Source organism: Echinops telfairi, unplaced genomic scaffold, assembly GCF_000313985.2.
Source record: "Echinops telfairi isolate 266 unplaced genomic scaffold, ASM31398v2 ScPeMD7_7468;HRSCAF=8506_0, whole genome shotgun sequence".
Taxonomy (NCBI): Eukaryota; Metazoa; Chordata; class Mammalia; order Afrosoricida; family Tenrecidae; genus Echinops; species Echinops telfairi.
The window spans coordinates 67309383-67328533 of NW_022111369.1; the positions used below are offsets into that span (position 1 = coordinate 67309383).

Consider the following 19151-nt stretch of genomic DNA (forward strand, 5'->3'; position numbering starts at 1 on the left):
TAGTGTTGGCCACATGCTTGGCTCATGGGCCCAACCAGCTACAAAGCCACGGATAAAAGCTATGATATCAAGTTTAAAGACTGGATGTGACAGACAAAATAAATCAATGACCATACAATGTTCTTACCTTTCAACATTTTGACAGCCACTGTCTTACAAGTCGTCGTCTTGTCGATTCCAAAGGCATCGGCTTCCATCACTTGGCCAAAGGCACCCCGGCCTAGAGGCTTGCCTAGAGTTGACAAAAACAGTAACAGGCAACTGATAGGGATTATGACACTCTAAGGCAGGTGTCCTCAAACTATGGCCCGCGGGCCACATGCGCCCACCGAGGACATATATCCGGCCCGCCGGGTGTTTTTGCCCTGTTTGTTTTTTTACTTCAAAATAAGATATGTGCAGTGTGCATAGGAATTTGTTCATAGTTGTTTTTTTTTAAAACTATAGTCCGGCCCTTCAACGGGTCTGAGGGACAGTGAACTGGCCCCCTGTTTAAAAAGTTTGAGGACCCCTGCCCTAAGGTGTCATAGGTTATAAGCAGCGGTTCCAGCTACCTAAAGCCAAGCTGAAACCAAAATCACTGCCAGCCAGTCAATTCTGCCTCAAAGCAGCACTCTGGGGCAGAGTAGAACTGCTCCCATGAGTTTCTGAGACTGGACCTCTTAGAAAGTCTCATCTTTCTCCCCCGGAACACCTAGCAGTTTCTAACAGCTGACACTGCAATTAGCAGCCCATTCATAGTCCATGACACTTCCAGGGCTCCTTCAGCTACATATATCCCACTTCAACCGTCTACTGCCTTGTCTTAGCTTAATCATTTCATCCTCCAAAGGCCAATGCTTGGATGACAAATTATATAGGATTTAGGATACTTGTAGGTGATTCATCACGTACTTCTAGGGGATTAAACTGATGATTATTCAAATTCAAGAAACGCAATATATACTTTGAAACGAAAACCTGACCTTTGAATAAACTAGCTTTGTCCTAATCCCACAGGAGGATGCAAAGTTCTGGTAAACCCAATACTAAAGTACTAAGACATGAAGACCCACCTAGTTTCAGCCGGTCTCTGGGAAACTCCCACTTGCTGGCATCATAAGGCAGGCGCTCACAGCGCTCATCTAGGGGGAGCTCATCTGGATCCATGACAATGGACAAGTAGCCTGTCTTCAGTTCCCCTCCATTGGCCTGGAAAACATCGGTCCTTCCCGTCACACACAACCTGTTGTTTGGCTGCTGTTTCTCGGGCGTGTTATTGATGCTTAGAGGACCCTCCCTCCGAATGCCTCGTTTTCTAATGAAATCCAGAGCCTCAGAGAGCAGCCCCATTACAGTCTTGTTCCCAACGTCCCTTCATTCCCCCAATGAGTTCAGAATACGTCCTTAAATCTTAATTATACTGGACAGTCCTTCCTCTCTAGTGGTTGCTCTCAATTAAAATCCAGTGGCCCCACCAGGAGAAAGTGAACAAGAATGTTAACACACTGAAAAGAGAAAAATGTCCCCATTATCATGGGCAGAAGCCACTCAAAGAACCCTAGTCAGTTTTCATTAATCAGGAAACGCAACATGCATGGGACAGGAGGGAATGCTCTTGTTACCCGTTTAACGGTCCTTAGAACGATGACAAGCAGCAGCCAGAAGAACATGGCAATCACCGCAGTGCCTACTAGGATAATGACTTCCAGGTTTGTCTTTTCCTGGGCACCTGGGAAGACACAAGCGAATGGGCATCAAGAGTTGGGGAGGCACGTTTTGGGACATAAGATGGCACAGTCCAAGACTAAAGCACTATCTTCAATCTTCCCAATTGTAAAAGCAGACCAAGAAAACGTAGACGGTAATAATGGCCCAAACCCCTCTTTTGGATCACATCTACAACATTCTTAGTGGCAACACTTGAGAACTGGTAAAATAGTTCTCATGAGAATTTCCAGCAGTAAAATCCTGAGGCACGTCATGATACAATTATTAACATCTTGAAAGACAAGAATGGGGAAAAGTGTCCGGGGAAGGGCACTCTTCGGTAGAAAAACAGAACAGTTTATCCGATGATGAAAGGCAAGGTTTTCTACTCCCAGGAAGAATTACAGTCTCAGAATCCCACAGGATTGAGATGCACTGAGCCAGTGCCTGCAGTGATGGGCTCAAACATAACACTGTGAGGGTGGCGCGGGTCCAGGCAGTGTTTCCTTCTGTTGTGCACGGGGTCGCCGTGAGGTGGAACCAACTCAACAATACCTCACAACAACAACAACAATAGGGAAGGAAAAAAGGTCCAGTACAGAAGGAAAGTCTTTCTATTTGGGAAAAGAACGGTTTGGTTTTGAGCCTGGCAATCTGTTGTTAGGGATTGACTGGTGTGCCTCGCTCACCCCTCCACCTCAAAAAGTGTAGAGGTCGAGGTCCTAACCCCTGGTACCTGGGAATGTGGTCTTTTTGAGGAATCAGGTGTTCATAGGTGTCATCAAGGGAAGATGATGTCATGGGAGTGAGCCCTACTCTGAGACAACCAGCGGTCTGATAAGGAGAGAAAAAGACACCGGCCCATGAGCCGACAGAGGCAGAGATCAGAGCGATACATCTACAAGGCAAAAATGTCAAGGACTGCCAACAACTGGAAACTCAGAGAATGGCTTTCCCCCTGGCGACTCCAGAGAGGGCATGGCCCTGCCAACACCTGGATGTCAGCCTTCTAACCTAGGAATCACTGGATGTGCCACTCATTGTGTGGGTCCCTTGTTTCGGTGGCCTTAGGAAACTAACGCATCTGTGATTTGATCTGCGTAAAGCTTGAGAAGAAAAAAAAGTTGTTTGAGAAACAGGGTTGAAAAATAGAAGGGAGTCCTTTGGCCAGCCCATTGGTGATCGTGGATCTAGTATGAGCTCATCAGTCTTCAGTTAATCCGTTCCACAGCCCTCAACTTTGAAATGCAGACACTGAAGCTCAGAGAGGCTGAGCTACTTGAGTGAAGACACACAGTTAAGTTACTGATATGATCAACTATTGAACAAAATCCAACATTGGCAACCCCATTACACATGGGTTGGGTGGCAGGAGCCTAAGTCAGGCAGAGAAAGAAAGTGTTAGCTCAGAGGTTATCACATTTGGTCAGCAAAATAGTTACCAATGAAAATGAAGAAAAGAAGCTCAAGGTCAGTAAGCAAAGCTATTGACATCCAGGGTTGGAGAGGACAGCTCTGAGTGGGAGAAATTGAATTCTGGAGGAGGCTTTTAGCAAAGAGTGATTAACAAAGAGGTGATAAGGAAGCAATTATCACCTAGCATCTCCCCATGGGAAGAGGAGCATGCTGGAGGACCACACCCCCATTACAAGCTGTGAGAGTGGCCCTTGACAGCCTCAAGAAGGCAGAAGAAAGACAAATAATTAATTAGTTAGCAAAATAAGAGCTGTCAACAGTTGAGAGACAAGTGCCAAGTATGCCTGGAAGTGGACTTATTCCTTTGGCGGATGCTCAAAAAAAAAAAAAAATTCCTCCCTTTATAAATATCCTTGTATACCTAGAGAGAAAAGTGCAAAGATACCGCTGTCTACCTGAGTAGACCTGTTGCTAGCAGCTAGCGAGTCAATTCTGATTCATGGCGACCTGTGTGCGCAGACAGCCCAGGTTCCCCTGGTGCGGTAGTAGAATTAACCAATAAAGACACAGGGATTATACTGCTTAACCTGTCTGGAACACTGGCAGACTTCCTATCTCTGCTGCAGACCCATGCATGTTTTCTTTTACATTGAGAAGAGAACCTATTTTTACCCCCATTTTGGAGAAGCAATGATTTATCGTTCGCAACGAATATTAATTATCTTTAGACCAATGGAAACTACAAGCTGCTGAGTCTCTCTGGGTAGCAGTGTCTTCCATGGTCTGTCAGCAATTCTGAAGTGTTTGTTGTTGTTTTCAAATAAATAAGAAGGCATCAATTCTGTGAGAAGAGAGCCATTCAGATGAGCAAGGCTCAGGGAAAGATTATTCGGCTAGCTTAGCTAAGAATACTGCTTCAATAAGAACTGTAGGGCCAGAAATGCCATCCGAGCACAATTCAATGAATATTCATTATGCTAGCTGGTTAAAATAGCGCATGTGTTAAGAAGAAGATGTACAAAGAAGATAGACGTACCACATAATCTTCCCACCCAAAGTACATGGGCATATCTAAGATGCAAGTGCGTTTTTCAGGTCTACTGAAGGGGAGGAAACCGAGTGGGGGAGAGGGTTACACATTGGGCTGCTAACCACAAGATCAGGAGTTCAAAACCTCCAGCTACTCCTGGGAAGAAAGACGAGGCTTCCCACACCCCTAACGAGTTACAGTCTCAGAAACCCACAGCGGCAGTTCCACCCTGGTCCCACAGCATAGGGTGATGATGAGTTGGAACGACTCAATGGTCGTGAGTGAGTGGAAGGGGGATGGGGTGCTACACCAAATAGAACAGACAGAACGGACAGACAGCGTGAGACTGTGGGCACAGAGCAAAGGTGGGACTAATGGCACAGAGCGAGTTGTACACAAGTCATTAGAGGGGAACCTAGTTTGGGGGTAAAAGTAGACTTAGAGGACAAGAAAATGTTGTTTAACAAATGAAACGCCGCCTGTTGTGTCCATGAAGCCACACTGACCTTCTATGATGAAAAAGGCCTCTGCTTTTGCACAACCAAGGGGGTTGCAGGCCTGGCAGGTATACAGCCCTTCGTCCTCCTTCCGGACCCTGCGGATGGTCAGGTTCTGGTTCCCATCCTTCAGTACGATGCCTGCGAGAGGAGGAAGCTGCTTATTCTTATGCACGATGATGGAGTGTTTGCACAAAAAGAATGACTGAATGCAAATGTTGCCCTTTATCTTGGATGAGTCTCTAACTTCGAAGCATCCTACAGAAACAACTGAATTTCCCTGGTTTCCATGTAGGATCTCTAGCCTACTTCTAAGAATAATTTTTGGAAATCAACTTAGCGATCCTCAGGGGGAAAACCAGTTCATTATAAACACATGCATCCTGGGAATAGGAAAGCCTGGGGTCTCCTGCAGCTGTCTTTCGGAATTCAATCAAGTTTCTCATACTCTCTACAGCCCTGGGGGTGTAGAGTTATAAGTTGGGCTGCTAACCACAAGGTCTACAGTTCGAAGCCACCAGCTGCTCCATGGGAGAAAGATGAGGCTTTCTACTCCCGTAAAGAGTTAGCCTTGGAAACTCGCAAGAGCAGTTCTACTCTGTCCTTGAAGGTCACTATGAGTCACAATCAACTCAACAGCAGTGAATTTGGTTTTTGATGGTCTAATAATCTAAGTCCATTTCTATGAAATGATCCAGATCATGTACATTAATTTCTTTGCTTTTTTTCCCTCCCAAATGAAAACAAATCAAGAATAACCCAGGTTTCAGATATCTCTGGGACATCCCGCAACCAAAGAGAGTGCTGGGTGCTATTCACCTGAGTCTTCTACAAGCGTTTCGTTATCTTTAAACCAGGTAATCTGCGGCGGAGGATTCCCAGACGCTGTGCATGAAACTTCAATGGTTTCCCCAATACTTGTCGTCTGATTCTCCAAGTTTCCCGGGATCATAGGTGCTATCCGTTCTGTGTCCAGCAAAACGAAAAACAGAGAGTTAGATAAAACCAGTTAGAACATGATTACAGGAAATGACAACTGTTTAGTCAATTACATCAGCAAACTGCTGATTATTTACGAAGCTGAGAATACACATGTTAATAACTGTGGGTCACTGACTTTAAGTTAAATAAAACCAAGCAACTCAGAACAGATAGACATAACCGACACTCATTTGACCATGATTCCAGCTGGTGACCACAGGCTAAAATAAAGGTGCCAGGCCACCTTTCTCAGAAAAGGCATGGCTTCCCCAGGGAACTCCCCCCATGAAAATTCTGGCCAGTGACACCCTACACACTACACCACGTTTCTCCTGGAAAGTGCAAAATTTCAAACAAGGATCACTTTATATTCGCTTGTACCCTGCTTTCTACAAAATTCATGTTATTTCTGCTACCCATTTGTACTATTACTGTTAGTAATACCATTACTATTACTAATACTTATGACTAGCACAAGAGCAGTAATCTTGTTTCCTAGAAGAAATAGCTACAGTTCAAGGGAACAAGTCAAGATGTGCAAGTCTCTATAAAGAAATAAACAGGAACAAATTGAGAATGTGGTAAGCTTAAAAGATTAGTCCAATGCTGTTTCCACTAAGATGCAAGTAAACCAGCCAAACAGCGATACCCGAAGGAAAGTCAAGGATTTAAAGAAAACAAAGTCCCCTGAATATCCCTTCAAATGTACAGCCAAACTTGAGATTCGCTCCTTTCCTGGAAATCGGCAATGTGCTATGGAAACACCTTGCCCAAAGCAATTGCACATCAAAAGGAATCGTGCAGAGAGAGTCCCGTTCCAGTATTTGCCAAGTAAGGAGCCCTTGACAGTGCACACACGGGGGCTGACGTGAATGTGCTAGCCTTTAGTCTATTCCTTAGAACAATGTTCAGGAACCAGCTGGGGGGTCCTTAAAGAAGAAAACCAGCTAAATGGGGGTACATCTTTCCTGGCAGAGCAAAGCCAGACGTGTCCTTCCTCGCTTTCTCAGTTCTTCCTCCTTTAGTTTGAAACCAGACCATCCACCACGGTCACAAATAAATAGTGATTTGAGGGCTTTGGGGATAACTTCACCATCACCCCCTAAAAAAATCCCTTGTGGCATCTAAAGTCTTAAAGCCAGCAAGCCCTATGCTAGTCTCTAAAGGTATCAAGGCCCACGAGGAAGGTGCTATTCCTATAAAACTTGGATATAGACTAGAGCCACCTCATTTTCTCTCTGTAACACATCACTTCATCCTGCTTCCAAGTCTCAGTGAACAAGAGTATGTGACAGTTTACCCTGTGTGCTCCTAAAGGCCAGAAAGCACTACAGTGAAGGCATTCCAGTTGCCTCAAGATGGTGACTCAGAATTGACTTCCTACCTAGGACCATGAGCTGTTTGACCACACAATGTCTTTTCTTGGTCTTTCTGTCCTGTGCAAAGCAGATGTAGTCCCCTTGATCCTTCAAGGATACATTCTGGAGCTCCAAGATCAAAATGTCACTTGTGCTGTTAGAGAATATGGTGGCATTCATTTTCCAAAGAGCATCCAAGTTCTTGCAAACCGACGTGGGCAACGCTCCCACTTGGACGGGCAGGGCCTGCAGGCCAAGCCTGTACCATGTGAGGTTCTCAAACGTCGTTCTATCTGCAGAGCACCACAAAGACACGCTCTCCTGCTCGGTTGGTTGGGCACCAGGTTGCAAAGTAATTTCGGGACCCCCTGAAATGGAAAACGCATAGTTAGAAAACTGTCCTTTGCTTGTGGCCCAAGAGAAAGGAAGGGCGGGCAATCATAGATGAGGTCATGCAGGAGAGAATCAAAGCAGACAATTTGGGTCTCCAAATGTGTCATTTGCCCTGAATTTCCCAGACATTTAACAAATCTCCACTTCGGGCACTCAAGCAATGATTTTTTTAGATTTAAAAACATATCCAAAGCAGAGTCTCGGCACCATGAGATGTCAGGAAGCAGCTCTAAGTCAGCACATCCGGCATTGGAGCTACGCTCATTACACTTACTAAGTAGCCTGGACTAAACTGTGCTGTTCATTCAACCCAAAGAAAAAACTCCGCACAACGCAGGTGCCAAGGCAAAATCAAAGCACTGAAAAGGCACTGTTCTCTTGTCATCACAAGTGCCCCTCGAAATCCCACCCGCTGCCATTTTTCAGCAGCAAGCCCACCAGCGCTTACTGAAGCCTTTCTGCAGGTGAGCACAGGGCTAGACTCTGATCAACTGAAGTAAATCAATCAATCAACCAAACGCACGGCCCTGGAGTCCATTCTGACTCACAGTGACCCTACAGGACAGAGTAGAACTGTGCCTGTGGGCTTCTGGGGCTGTTGCTCTTTCTGAGAACAGAAAGCCTCCTCTTTCTCCAGCAGAGCAGCTGCTGGTCTCCAACTCCTGACTCTGAGGTTAGCAGCCCACCACACCACCTACTCAGTATTCCCAGCTGTCACAGGGGAGCCCAAGAGGTGATCCTCAACCGTGAGGCACAACCGCTGAAAGCCCACTGACGCACTGCCATCCAGTTGATTCCGACTCGGAGCAACCTGACAGGGCAGAGGAACTGCCTCTGCGGGTTTCGGAAATGGGAGTAGGACGTCGAATGCCTCATCTTACTCCCGAGGGACCACTGGTGTTATCCAACGGCCGACCGGCCATCAGCAGTCCAATGTGACCAGCACGCCTACCAACTCAGGTAAGGAAGATAGAAAGACAGAGCCTGACGGTGCGGAACCGTCTCTCTCTGGTGAAACTGATATATCCACAAGCCCAGGAGCAACCGGGGGAGTGAAACACCACACACCAAAGCATCCTCCACCTAAACACCACACTCACTCTAATGGTGAGGGCTACAAGGCTCTGAGAAAGTGCCAACCACCCAGCGAGGAGCACTTACTGGTCACGTGGAAGGAGATGACCCTCTCTCCCAGCCCGGCTTTGTTGCTGGCTTCGCATTTGTACAAAGCTGACACGTTGGCCGCTTGGATAACAAGGGTGCTTACAGTCTGAAGGGGGAGGAAGGGAGGAAAAAAGAACAGGCCCAGGCCATAAACAATAGAGGCTGTGTTTGTGCACACACATTCAAACTGAACGTCAGCAGTTTCCACCACTGTTATCACCTGCCTCCTCTAGCCATCCTCCAACTCCACCTCATTATAGTGATGCAATTGTAATTGTGCTGGTGTGGCTCGCACATGCACACAAGGGCTTTGGAAAACCACGTGGTTCAACACAACACCAGGCATACACACCTCTTTTTTCATGTTCATGTACATAAAATCAGAATCACCTCACAACAAGACGTGTGCATTCAGTGGCATACATGTCCTTTTTTTCCAGCAAGCTACTGAGAAGTCAATGGTAGCGATGACTAAACACCATGATGGACTCCTTTGATGTCACTGAATTGAACGAGTGATGTTGAAATGACCAATATTTCATTAATTATGTATTCATCATAATAGAAATTTAAAAAACATAAGTCAACTCTACTTCCTAAACTTGATGTCTACCATCTGGCTTAATATGCTACAATTCTTATCCTGGTTTTCTGAGTATCAGTTTGCTTGTTGATCTCTACGCCACCTTGCTTGTTATTGTGTCAGCCTTTCATTCAGTGAGAGAGAAAGGTGTGGGTTTCAGAGTGAGGAATTCAGACTCACTTTGTTTTTTCCGTCAATTAGAGCAAACTGGTTTTTGGTGACTTCGATTTTATTTCCCCCCTGGAAGTCCTCCACGTTTCTCCATTCTTTACAAGCATATGGCTTTGTCATTACAGCAGCTTGACTGGAAGAAAGAGATCACAAAACGTGTTCTGATTTTCCTTTAATTCAGGTTAGTCATTAAAAAAATCAAATCAAATCAAACTTTGGTTATGATGTCCCTAGAATTGGGCGACCATGTTATAAGAGTTCATACCTCGGCAATGTGGGACAACTTTCTGAGCCCGTCCATTCAGGATGAACGGGGAGGCAGCTATTCTGGGAAGAAATCTCCATTCATAAGTTGGACTGACAAGACAATTCAAGTTAATTTAGCTCAAAGGAAGGTGAGGAAACTAAGGTGCCACGACTTTCTTAAAGTGAGGCCTCTGGGATTGTGGCCTTTGTGTAGGAAATGATCAAACAGCTGAGGAAGAAACCGGGGGCTGCCATTTCAAAAACAACAACAGGAAGTGGATGCTTAGGGTGGTGGTGGGTGGGTGGGTTGGGGTGGCTAGGTTTTCTTTTGTTTTGCTTTGCTAAGGATGTCTGGACTTGGCTTGACCTGATAAGCGGGGCCTGCGACTCTGAGGGCTGGGCTCAGTCTCCTGCTCTCTCACACCCATCAGCGCTTCCTCGGAGAGATGGGCCTTCTGGAAGGTAGGGAGGGGGTTGGTGGCTGGTTACCCATTGACTGGTATAAAGAGACAATCCAAAGATGTGGCAATTCACAAACTAAGCAAAAAGCACACACGTGGCAAGGGACACATCGGCGCAAATCTAAGAAGATCTATGAAGCAGAATCCAAAAAGTGGGTTATCCAAAGGCAAAAGCACGTCCTGTCAGTTTAGATGCAGAGGAAGATGAAAGGAAGGGAAGACGTTCTCTGGAGAGAGAAGGTTCTCCGAGGAGAAACTTCTGGCGTCGACTGCAGTCATCTCAGAGTGGGGCGACAGGGCGGGTAAAGGCATAGCATCGTTGAACCCGGGGCCCTACTCACGTGTGGTTGGAGGTGCATTCTTCCTCCAACTGCCAATACCACTGGACGTGGCGCGGGGGAGGAACGGCGTAGACTGTGCACGTCAGCATCTGCAGGGTGCCGTACTGGTAGTAATCCATAGGAGAGACTAAGGATTTCTCACCAATCTGGGGTGGGACTGGAGAGGAGGAAAACAGCTTTTGAGTTGATCATTTGAGAAACCGAGCTCGGAGAAAGGGAAAAGTCGAGGTTTCCAGTAACGGAAGCCAGAGGCTTTGTCTTGTTAAGTTGGCCTAGAATGTTGCCCCCACCTTCTTTCAAAAGAACAACAGCACCTGGATATTCTAGTGACAGCTCCCAAAGCTGAGTGACTTTGTGCAAGTCTAGGAATTTTCCTTTTCTGTGTCCGTCCTAAGGATAATTCCTCCAATCTCCCAATCCTCTGAGACTGGGGCAAGTCTCTAGTGAGGACAGAGCGATAGCTAACCGATACCTTACGAGGGTGCCCAGCACTGTTCTCCATGCTTTATATCGAGTGATTCATGAAATCCTCGCCACCACTATTATTCTCTCCTCATTTTAGGGGAGAGAAGAACGAAACCACGAAAAGTACAACGACTTGTCCAGGATCACCACTTCCCAGGTGGGAAGACCAGAAACAAAGCCGGCCGCTCTCACTTCTGAACAAAAAGGAAACCAGTACAGGCTGCAGGAAACCCGGAGCATGAGGAAACGAGTCCTAGCCATGGCCGACGGTCTTTCCTTCCTCGTTTTTGCCTCCAACATCATTCATTTGAAATGGTTTTCTTATTGAGGAGGCCTGGGGGTGCACACAGTTAGCACTCCGGCGTGGCAGCGTGAAGCCACCCCACCCCGCAGGTCCTGGCAATTTGTTTCCAGAGAGCTGCTAACCAAGAAACCCCTACGGAGCAGCTCAACTGGGCATCTGGGGCCATCGTGAGTTCAGCCCAGTGGCCCCGAGTAACCACGCGTCCTCATCACTCTGATCTCGAGCCTCGGGTTCTGCTGTCAGAAGTTAAACTGGCGTTTTAGGTTTGTTTCGCACAAGGGAACATCCTAAAGTTCATGGGAGGGGGGCAGAATGGAATTTCAAGCTAACGGAATGTTCCCTGCATTTTTTTTGAAAGCCCCCAGGGTAAATGCTAGAGCAAATCAAATGTTTGGTGGCTTCACGAATTAATGAGATAGGTTATTCATTGGCCATTTCTCATGCCTTCCTTTCTTCTTTCTGCCCTTCCTCGCATCCTACCTACTACCTTTCCAGTGTCTCTCTCTTCCCCAATACCCTACTCCTGCCCTCCTGGGAAGGAAAAGTTTCTAAAACCAGTTTCTCTATAAAACATTCTTTGGAGCCAATTTACCAACAAAAAAAGTCAAATCCAGTTCAGTGGATACACAGGGGGCGGGGAGGAGGGGGTCGTAGCAGGAAGCATAGGAAATCAGTTACTAATAAGTTAACTCTAGTTGATTCATGTGTCAGAGAACTGTGCCCCAGAGGGGAAGGGTGGTAGATCTCGGACTTGGCTGTCCAGGAGTTCCTGGGTAACCTCAACCACCACCTCTTAGGTTGGCAACCAAGCACGGTAACCATTTGTGCCATACAGGGACTCAGGCAGCATGGGAAAAACACCCATAAGAGAGGATCCTGAGGATCCTGAGGAACGGGAGAAATCCCAGAAGATTACACAATCTAAACACCCATAAGAGAGGATCCATAAGAGAGGATCCTGTAGTTTTATAATGCTGCCCCCGTAGGAAGAACAAAGAATGGCAGCAGAGAAAAGTCTCAAAACTGTGTTTGGAACAAGATTATTAATCAACATCTTTGGGGGAAAGGGGGTGGAAAAGGGCTCTGGTCAAGTAAGTTGGCTAAACCCTGGGAGTCCAGAGTCACCACTCCCGGCCCATCCCCCCTCCCCGCCAAGGGAAAAGAAACCGCCTTCCAATAAACCAACACCTCCCCTGCTTACTTGACCACGCTTTAGTCCTCCAATGACACATAGTGTTGTCTTTCAGTTGGGGGCAGGGGAGGGGGGATTTTAAACGGTTCTTAAATGAAAATAAAGCTTAAGATCTTCCCTTTATAAACTCAGAATCAGATGCCTAACTTTGGACACATACAAAAATGATAGCTATCGCTGACCCTTACAAGCCTTCTGAGGGGAACTTGCCTAGCTGCTGTGATCAGTGACATATCAACTACAACGCTAAATGAGTAGCGTTTCACTGCAGAAGAGCCGGGCTTCTTCCTCCCGCACATCTGCATGCCAGGTGCACGATGCCGTGACCCAGAGCAGAGGCAGTGTCCCTTGGGCTTGACAAGTGCCCCTGCAGGCACTCTTACTTCAGTACACCATCAGCTCGAATGTTCTATCAGACCACCACAGAGCTCACTCAAAGGAATCCCAGGCAAACCCATCCATGCCCCTCATCCCAACTCCCGCAGCGCTCTAGACCATTGCCATACGTAGGTGACCCGCCCAGGATGGGGAGGAAGCAGTGGGTGACAATGGAAGGGTGGCTTATGTAGGAGGACGTAAGCATACTCATCATAATACATTCTGGGCAGAGGAGGGAAATGGAATGGACTCACCGTTCACAACCAGAGATACCATGTGGCTCTGCTTCTCCTTTGACACGGGATTGGTGAGAATGACAGTGTAATTGCCCGTATCTTTTTCACTCACTTCCATCATCGTCAACACATGCCCCACTTTGATTGTGTGATTGGACTCAAGGAGCCTTCCATTTTTATACCTGGGGGTGGGGGGGAGAAATCCCAGAAGATTACACAATCTAAAAACGTGCCTTCGTATGAAACAATGGTTTGCATAATCTATTCCCAGTGGTTACCATGTTATTTCAGGGGGTGGGTAACCTAGAGACTTCACGGGGATCCGGACTCGCTCTCCCACTGTGGCTTCTACCAGAGACTCCATGCCGCTGAGAAAAGCAACAAACGGTTTTTCTGCAAAATAGAAAAAAAAAATAATGATTCTCCTACATGCTGATTTATAGCAACAATGGATTGGGGCTTAGCTTTTCATTTCAATTAACATGGCAAATATTTGGGGGTTCTGAGTTATTGCAATTCAGGCATTCCTCCCACTGCCTTCTTTTTTAAAAAAAACATTTTATTGGGGGCTTGTACAATTCTTATCCATCCATTGTGTCAAGCACATTTGTACATTTGTTGCCGTCATTTTCTTTCTCTCCCTACTGCCTTCTTATAGGTCACATTCCAGCTTCTTCCACCCATCCAATCTTTGCATTTGCTTTTTCTCTCTGAGTAGACTCCCCCTTGATTCTGGTCTTTCTCTGACACCCAGAGCTAATGAGTCCACTGCAGATTCTGTTAGCTCTACCTTCAAAATACACCCAGATCAGATCACTTTACACCACCTCTGCCCTCTATCCAAGTCATTCACTACCCCACACCTAGAATATTGCAACGACTCTCCTAGTTTACACACACACCCTTCATGTCTCATTCGCTGACATTTGAGTCGATTCTAACGCATAGCAACTCTGCAGGGCAGAGTCAAACTATCCCTGTGGGTTTCTGAGACTCTACCTACATCTTCACAGGACAAGAAAGCCTCGTTTTTCTCCTGCAGAACAGTTGGTGGATTTGAAGTTGCTGACCTTGAAGTTAGTAGTCCAATGTGCAACCTCTATGCCGCTAGGGCCCCTTCTACCCTTCTAGCTAGCTTCCCTAATTCTGCTCTTCCTTCCCTAAAATTGATATTCTTATCACAAACAGAGCATGCCTAGAGACACTGACGTAGAGCATGTCTCTTTCTGCTCAAAACCCTCCAAAGCTGCCTCATGCTATAAAACCTAAGATCCTTGCCACGTAAATCGGGGCTATTTACATTCTCACTCAAAGCACGACATTTATGATCATGGAAGAGAGTAAATAAGAAAGAGAAGATGTTCTCTCCCAGCCCTTCAGCAGGTAATCCCTGCTCATTCCAGCAGATCTCTTAGCTTTGCAATCCAACACTTTTTAAAAAGCTGCCTTAAATATTGGAGTAATAACAATAATAGAAACAATGATAACTAATACCTGGTGAGCATGTAATGCCACTTCACAGTTAAGAGCTGGGATTCGAACCCAGTCTCTCAGAGGCTCTTGAGAGTTAGGCTCTTGCTCTGTAGGTCATGTGGCCTTCCTTAACAAGAACTCAGAGGCCCCAGTGAAATGAACACACAGGAATCCCTATAGGGTCTGAGAGAATTTAAATAATCTCACTTTCCAGGGCCCAGCCCCAGCCCCAAGGAGGTCTGAGCTTACCGTGGACCCTGACAAATGTGCTGTTCTTTTTGGTCATCAGCCCGCTGGATGCTGCACAGCTGTACCAGCCTTGATCACTCCGGGTGACACTGTCTAGGGTCAGGGTGCTCACAAATTTCTTCATCTGATTCTCAAACTGAGGTTTTGAGTCCCGTTTCAGATGTTTCCTATGCTGGGGAAGGAAAGAGGAGAGAGAGAGGGAGTGTCATCCACTTCCGAAGCCAGGCCCCCATCACATTACCCAGTAAGCTTCCTTGACACCCAAAGCACCACATGTTTGATGTCAGGAAAAATTAATGGGACCCGAGGACTCGGGATTCTCGAAACACCTCACCTAGTGAGAATAAGGCAGATATGAACCTCAGACACAAAGAAAGACGGCCACTGTTCCAATTCTACCACAGGGTCAAGGATTTGAGAGAACAAGAGGATAACCTGCAAACAAAGACGTGCTCGGAGAAAGCCAATGGCGCTGGGCTCCCTGTAGCAGAGGGGCACAGAGTTCTGGGCTAGCCTATCCGGCTCCACAGTGCTGTACGTTCTTCAATCCCTTAAGGTGTGAAGGTCCTTCTGTGCATCTTGCTTGGCTCCACCATAAATGCTTCTGGAAGCAGCAGTCAAAGGATCACATGATGCAGGGCATGAGGGAAATCTGCTGCACAAGACCTCTTTAAAGGGTTGCAAAGCAAGGATGTAACTTTGAGGACTAAGGTGTGCCTGACCCAAGACATGGCATTTTCAATTGCCTCCCATGCATATGAAAGTTGAACACTGAGTAAGGAAGACCGAAGAAGAAGGCAGGCCTCTGAATTAACAGTGCTGGTGAAGGACCATGAAAGTACCATGGACTGCCAAGAGAACGAACCATTCTGTCTTGGAAGAAGTACAGCCAGAGTGCTTCTCAGAGCAAGGAGGACAAGATTCCTCATGGACTTTGGACGTGTGGTCAGGAGAGACCAGTCCCCGGAAAAGGACATAATTCTTGGTAAAAGCGAGGAGCAATGGAAAAGACCCTCAACAAGACGGCTGGAGACAGTGGCTGCAAAGGTAGGCTGGGATTTAAGAACACCTGTGAGGATGGTGCAGGGCTGGGTAGTGTTTTCTTCTGGTGTCCACAGGGTCTCTATGAGTTGGAACTGACTAGATGGCACCTAGCAGCATAGGTTGTTAAGAGGTGGAATTGACTCAATGGCACACAATCACATGTTACCTGAGGGCACTGGTGGCTCAGTGGTAGAATTCCCATTATCCGTGTGGGAGACCCAGGTTCACTTCTGAGTCGATGGACCTCATGCAGAGCCACCACCCATCTATCAGCAGCTGCTTAAACAGTGTGAGGATACTGAACAGGTTTCAGCTGGGCAGGGGGAGCTTTCAGACTAAAGAGGCACTAGGAAGAACGGCCTGGCAAGCCACTTCTAAAAAACAACCAATGAACATCCAATGGCCCAGTCCTGTGACCAATCAGGAGGATGGGGTGGGATTGGGCAGCATTTTGATCTGTTGTGTTCGGGACCACCATAAATCAGGGGCTGACTTGACAGCAGCTTACAATAGCAGCATCTTTTATCTGGCCAGAGCAGCCCCCACCTCAGCATATGTCTCTGCGAGTTTATTATCAAAGCATTGAGGGGGCTGGCTCTGAATTGTTAGTGTTACCTTCAAGTGAGGATGTTCCCACTTGAACTCAATCGCCACGTTCAGTTCGGTCCTGACTGTACAATTGAGGGCAAGCTTCTCTCCAACAGACAGCTCAACTCCATGCGGGGGACTGAGAACAACATCATAAATCTTGGACCCTGGAGCAAGCAAAGGAGAAAAACAACATGAACGGGAAAACAAATCTCTAACTTGACACTTTTTGTTTGTATTTTAATTATGTGACTTTAAAATGCACCTTATTATTTTTCCCTGGAAACTCCCAAGAAAACCCCCTACAGACATTTATGGAACTCTGCCTCCAAGGCTCCAGGATGCTGCAGTCCAGCGGATGGAAAGGTAATAATGGTAGAGTGGCCAATAGCTCTGGGCCAATGGGTAATGCTTTTGTAAATAGTTGAATGTTACAGAAAAGAGGGATGATTTTTCCTCTCAGATCCCTGCCAAGCAATGCAATAAACATTGATTTTATTTTTCCACAAAAATGTGGCCATGTTACAGAATTCCCTTTCATCCCTGCACTTGCCAAGCAAAGGAAAAACTCAACGGCACGTGAGTTTCCTTGGAAGAGACAAGTAGATAGAATGAATTCCCCAATGCCGGGTGATGAGTGTGCTGGCTAAAGATCATGACTGCGTCCGTTAGTTAAAGAGCCCTTGTCATTCACCCCATACCTTAATCCCCAGGATCTTAAAACAGGAAGCTGATCCTTATGGTCTGATAGAAACGGCAATAGACTGGTTCTCTTACCTAAGACCGCCACTATGTATATGATAGACTGGTAGGTTTCCTCATTAATTTTGGCTTCACAGAAAACCATGCCAGCAAAGCTGATCATAGAACTGGGGATAGTGAAGCCTTTCTTGCTGTCCCAGAAAATTCTGTGTCCATCGGGGAAAAACCTCTTTTCCGGGTACTTCTAGGTAGTAAAAAGAAATAAATACAGTTACATGTTTTCTAAACTGGGTCCCATGTTAGCTGATCACTAACACATCTTACTTCTAAGAATAGCAATCGCTTTTCCTTGGGAGAATGCCTATTTTGACCCTTCCTAAAAAAAAAAAAGAAACTAAAACTCGCTGTTGATATGATGCGATCAGGCTGTCCTTCTTGATGTTAGTTTTACATTATGAACACTGAAGCGATGATTAAAGGAGTCCTGGTTGCACTGCGGTGAAAGCACTCGGGGTCCGTGGTTCGAACCCACCAGCCGCTTCTCAGGAGAAAGCCGTGGCAGTCTTCTGCAGAGATTCACTCTGTCCTACAGAGTCATGACGAGTCGAGTCGGAATCTACTCGATCAAAGGGGAGAGGAGATGATTGAAGAAGATAGAACTTACAGCACAAAGTGACACGTTCAGGTTTGAGATGGACCCAAGACATGGAACGACCACAGTTTTGTTTTTGTTCTCCGTGACGATGACCCCATGCTCGTCGTTAACAGAAGCAATGAATGGAGACCTGTAATCTAGAAGAACATTGAATATCATCAGTTAGTAGCCGTAGCAAAGCTTGGTCATCCTTCAGGTTCATAAACTCTCACGAGTGATGAATGGTTGGGAATCATGCCTCTGAGCAGGCAAAGGCACTCTCACAGGTTGGTCCGCGGATAGACATCTGGGCCCAAGAATATGCTACGAAATATGCTCCAGAGAGGCATAGGAAGAGGGATACAGATAGGAAAGTAGACAAGCAGACATAGATGCGAGATGATAGATGGTAGGTAGGTAGGTAGGTAGGTAGGTAGGTAGGTAGGTAGGTAGGTAGATGATATAGATAGATAGATAGATAGATAGATAGATAGATAGATAGATAGATAGATAGATAGATAGATAGATAGAGATAGATGAGATAGATAAATATAGATGTATGGATCTGTGAATGTGTTTATATAAAAAATTTGAAATAAAGTCTCCCAGAATGAGGTTGACTCCTTTCAAGAGAATCGCCAAGTTGAATTTTATTTTAGAGCTTCCATATTTCAACATCTTCATCATTATGATTTGTTTTTCCAAAATGGAATACCTTTATTTTAAAGTTTGAAGTTATATTTTACCTACTCATTTTTACTAGTACATATATTTTTAATGCCCTCTCTCTTTAAGGATGTAATGTAAGTGCTATCAAAAAAAAAAAGGCATGGATCCCAAAGGATCTTGAAAATAAACAAATGAATTTCCATTTTTGATGTCCACATGCTAAGCTTGCGATAACTGGGGAGAAGAGGCTACGTAAAACCATGTTTAATATAGTCCAGTTAGTTTCAAGACTCAGTAGTCATGAGTTCCTTTGCTAAGAATCTTAAAAGCCTCATGCAAAAGGCTGAGGAGACGATGAAAGCGGTTTGAATACCGTTCAACCCGCGTGCGTGCCACACTAGCTTGCCCGCTAGAGCAGGCTCTACTGCCCAGAGATAAAGACGATGTGGTCTGGAGTCAAGCTGCAGACATCAGAGAGATAGCAGTTCATGTCACTGGGCCCACAGAGCATTCTCAGAATGCTTCATCGTCATCGGTCAACGCAGAGCAAGGGTTAATTAAACTCCAGGGGACAAAGGTAGTTAATACCCAGCACAGCAGAAGTTTGATTTCCTTCCCAGCTGGAAAGCACAGAAAGGGAGCCAATCTAGCCCACCACATGCTACAGCCATTATCTGACGGGCCAGGCGACCACTTCCTGGCTCCAGCCAATGCTATAGGGAAAGGGGTCAGAAGACTACAGAAACAAGGTGGAACCAGAGGGGAATAGTTCAATGTTGTTTTTCCCATGGTGAAACTTCAAGACCAAGATCTTGGACAGCTCAACTCCTAGAATATCATGGCTTAGGCAGGAAGTGGAATTGGATGGCATACCCAGAGACTGGTAG

At 46.1% G+C, this 19151-nt stretch overlaps 1 protein-coding gene across 2 annotated transcripts in view; it reads right to left on the bottom strand.

The window, feature by feature from the left end:
* KDR (kinase insert domain receptor) overlaps positions 1 to 19151 on the bottom strand; it is a 52611-nt gene that overhangs the window by 23757 nt on the left and 9703 nt on the right. The window contains exons 4-18 of one of the 2 annotated variants that reach the window (XM_045284223.1): positions 17626 to 17753; positions 17037 to 17202; positions 16287 to 16426; positions 14628 to 14799; positions 13184 to 13298; positions 12924 to 13087; positions 10331 to 10487; positions 9292 to 9415; positions 8526 to 8634; positions 6998 to 7339; positions 5452 to 5598; positions 4642 to 4773; positions 1605 to 1711; positions 1056 to 1191; positions 128 to 232 (exon numbers count right to left, since the gene is read on the bottom strand). In XM_045284223.1, coding sequence (XP_045140158.1) covers positions 128 to 232; positions 1056 to 1191; positions 1605 to 1711; positions 4642 to 4773; positions 5452 to 5598; positions 6998 to 7339; positions 8526 to 8634; positions 9292 to 9415; positions 10331 to 10487; positions 12924 to 13087; positions 13184 to 13298; positions 14628 to 14799; positions 16287 to 16426; positions 17037 to 17202; positions 17626 to 17753 — 2244 coding nt within the window. Of the gene's footprint in view, positions 1 to 127; positions 233 to 1055; positions 1192 to 1604; positions 1712 to 4641; positions 4774 to 5451; positions 5599 to 6997; positions 7340 to 8525; positions 8635 to 9291; positions 9416 to 10330; positions 10488 to 12923; positions 13088 to 13183; positions 13299 to 14627; positions 14800 to 16286; positions 16427 to 17036; positions 17206 to 17625; positions 17754 to 19151 lie in introns of both variants that reach the window. The other variant, XM_004706288.2, reaches the window with a different exon arrangement.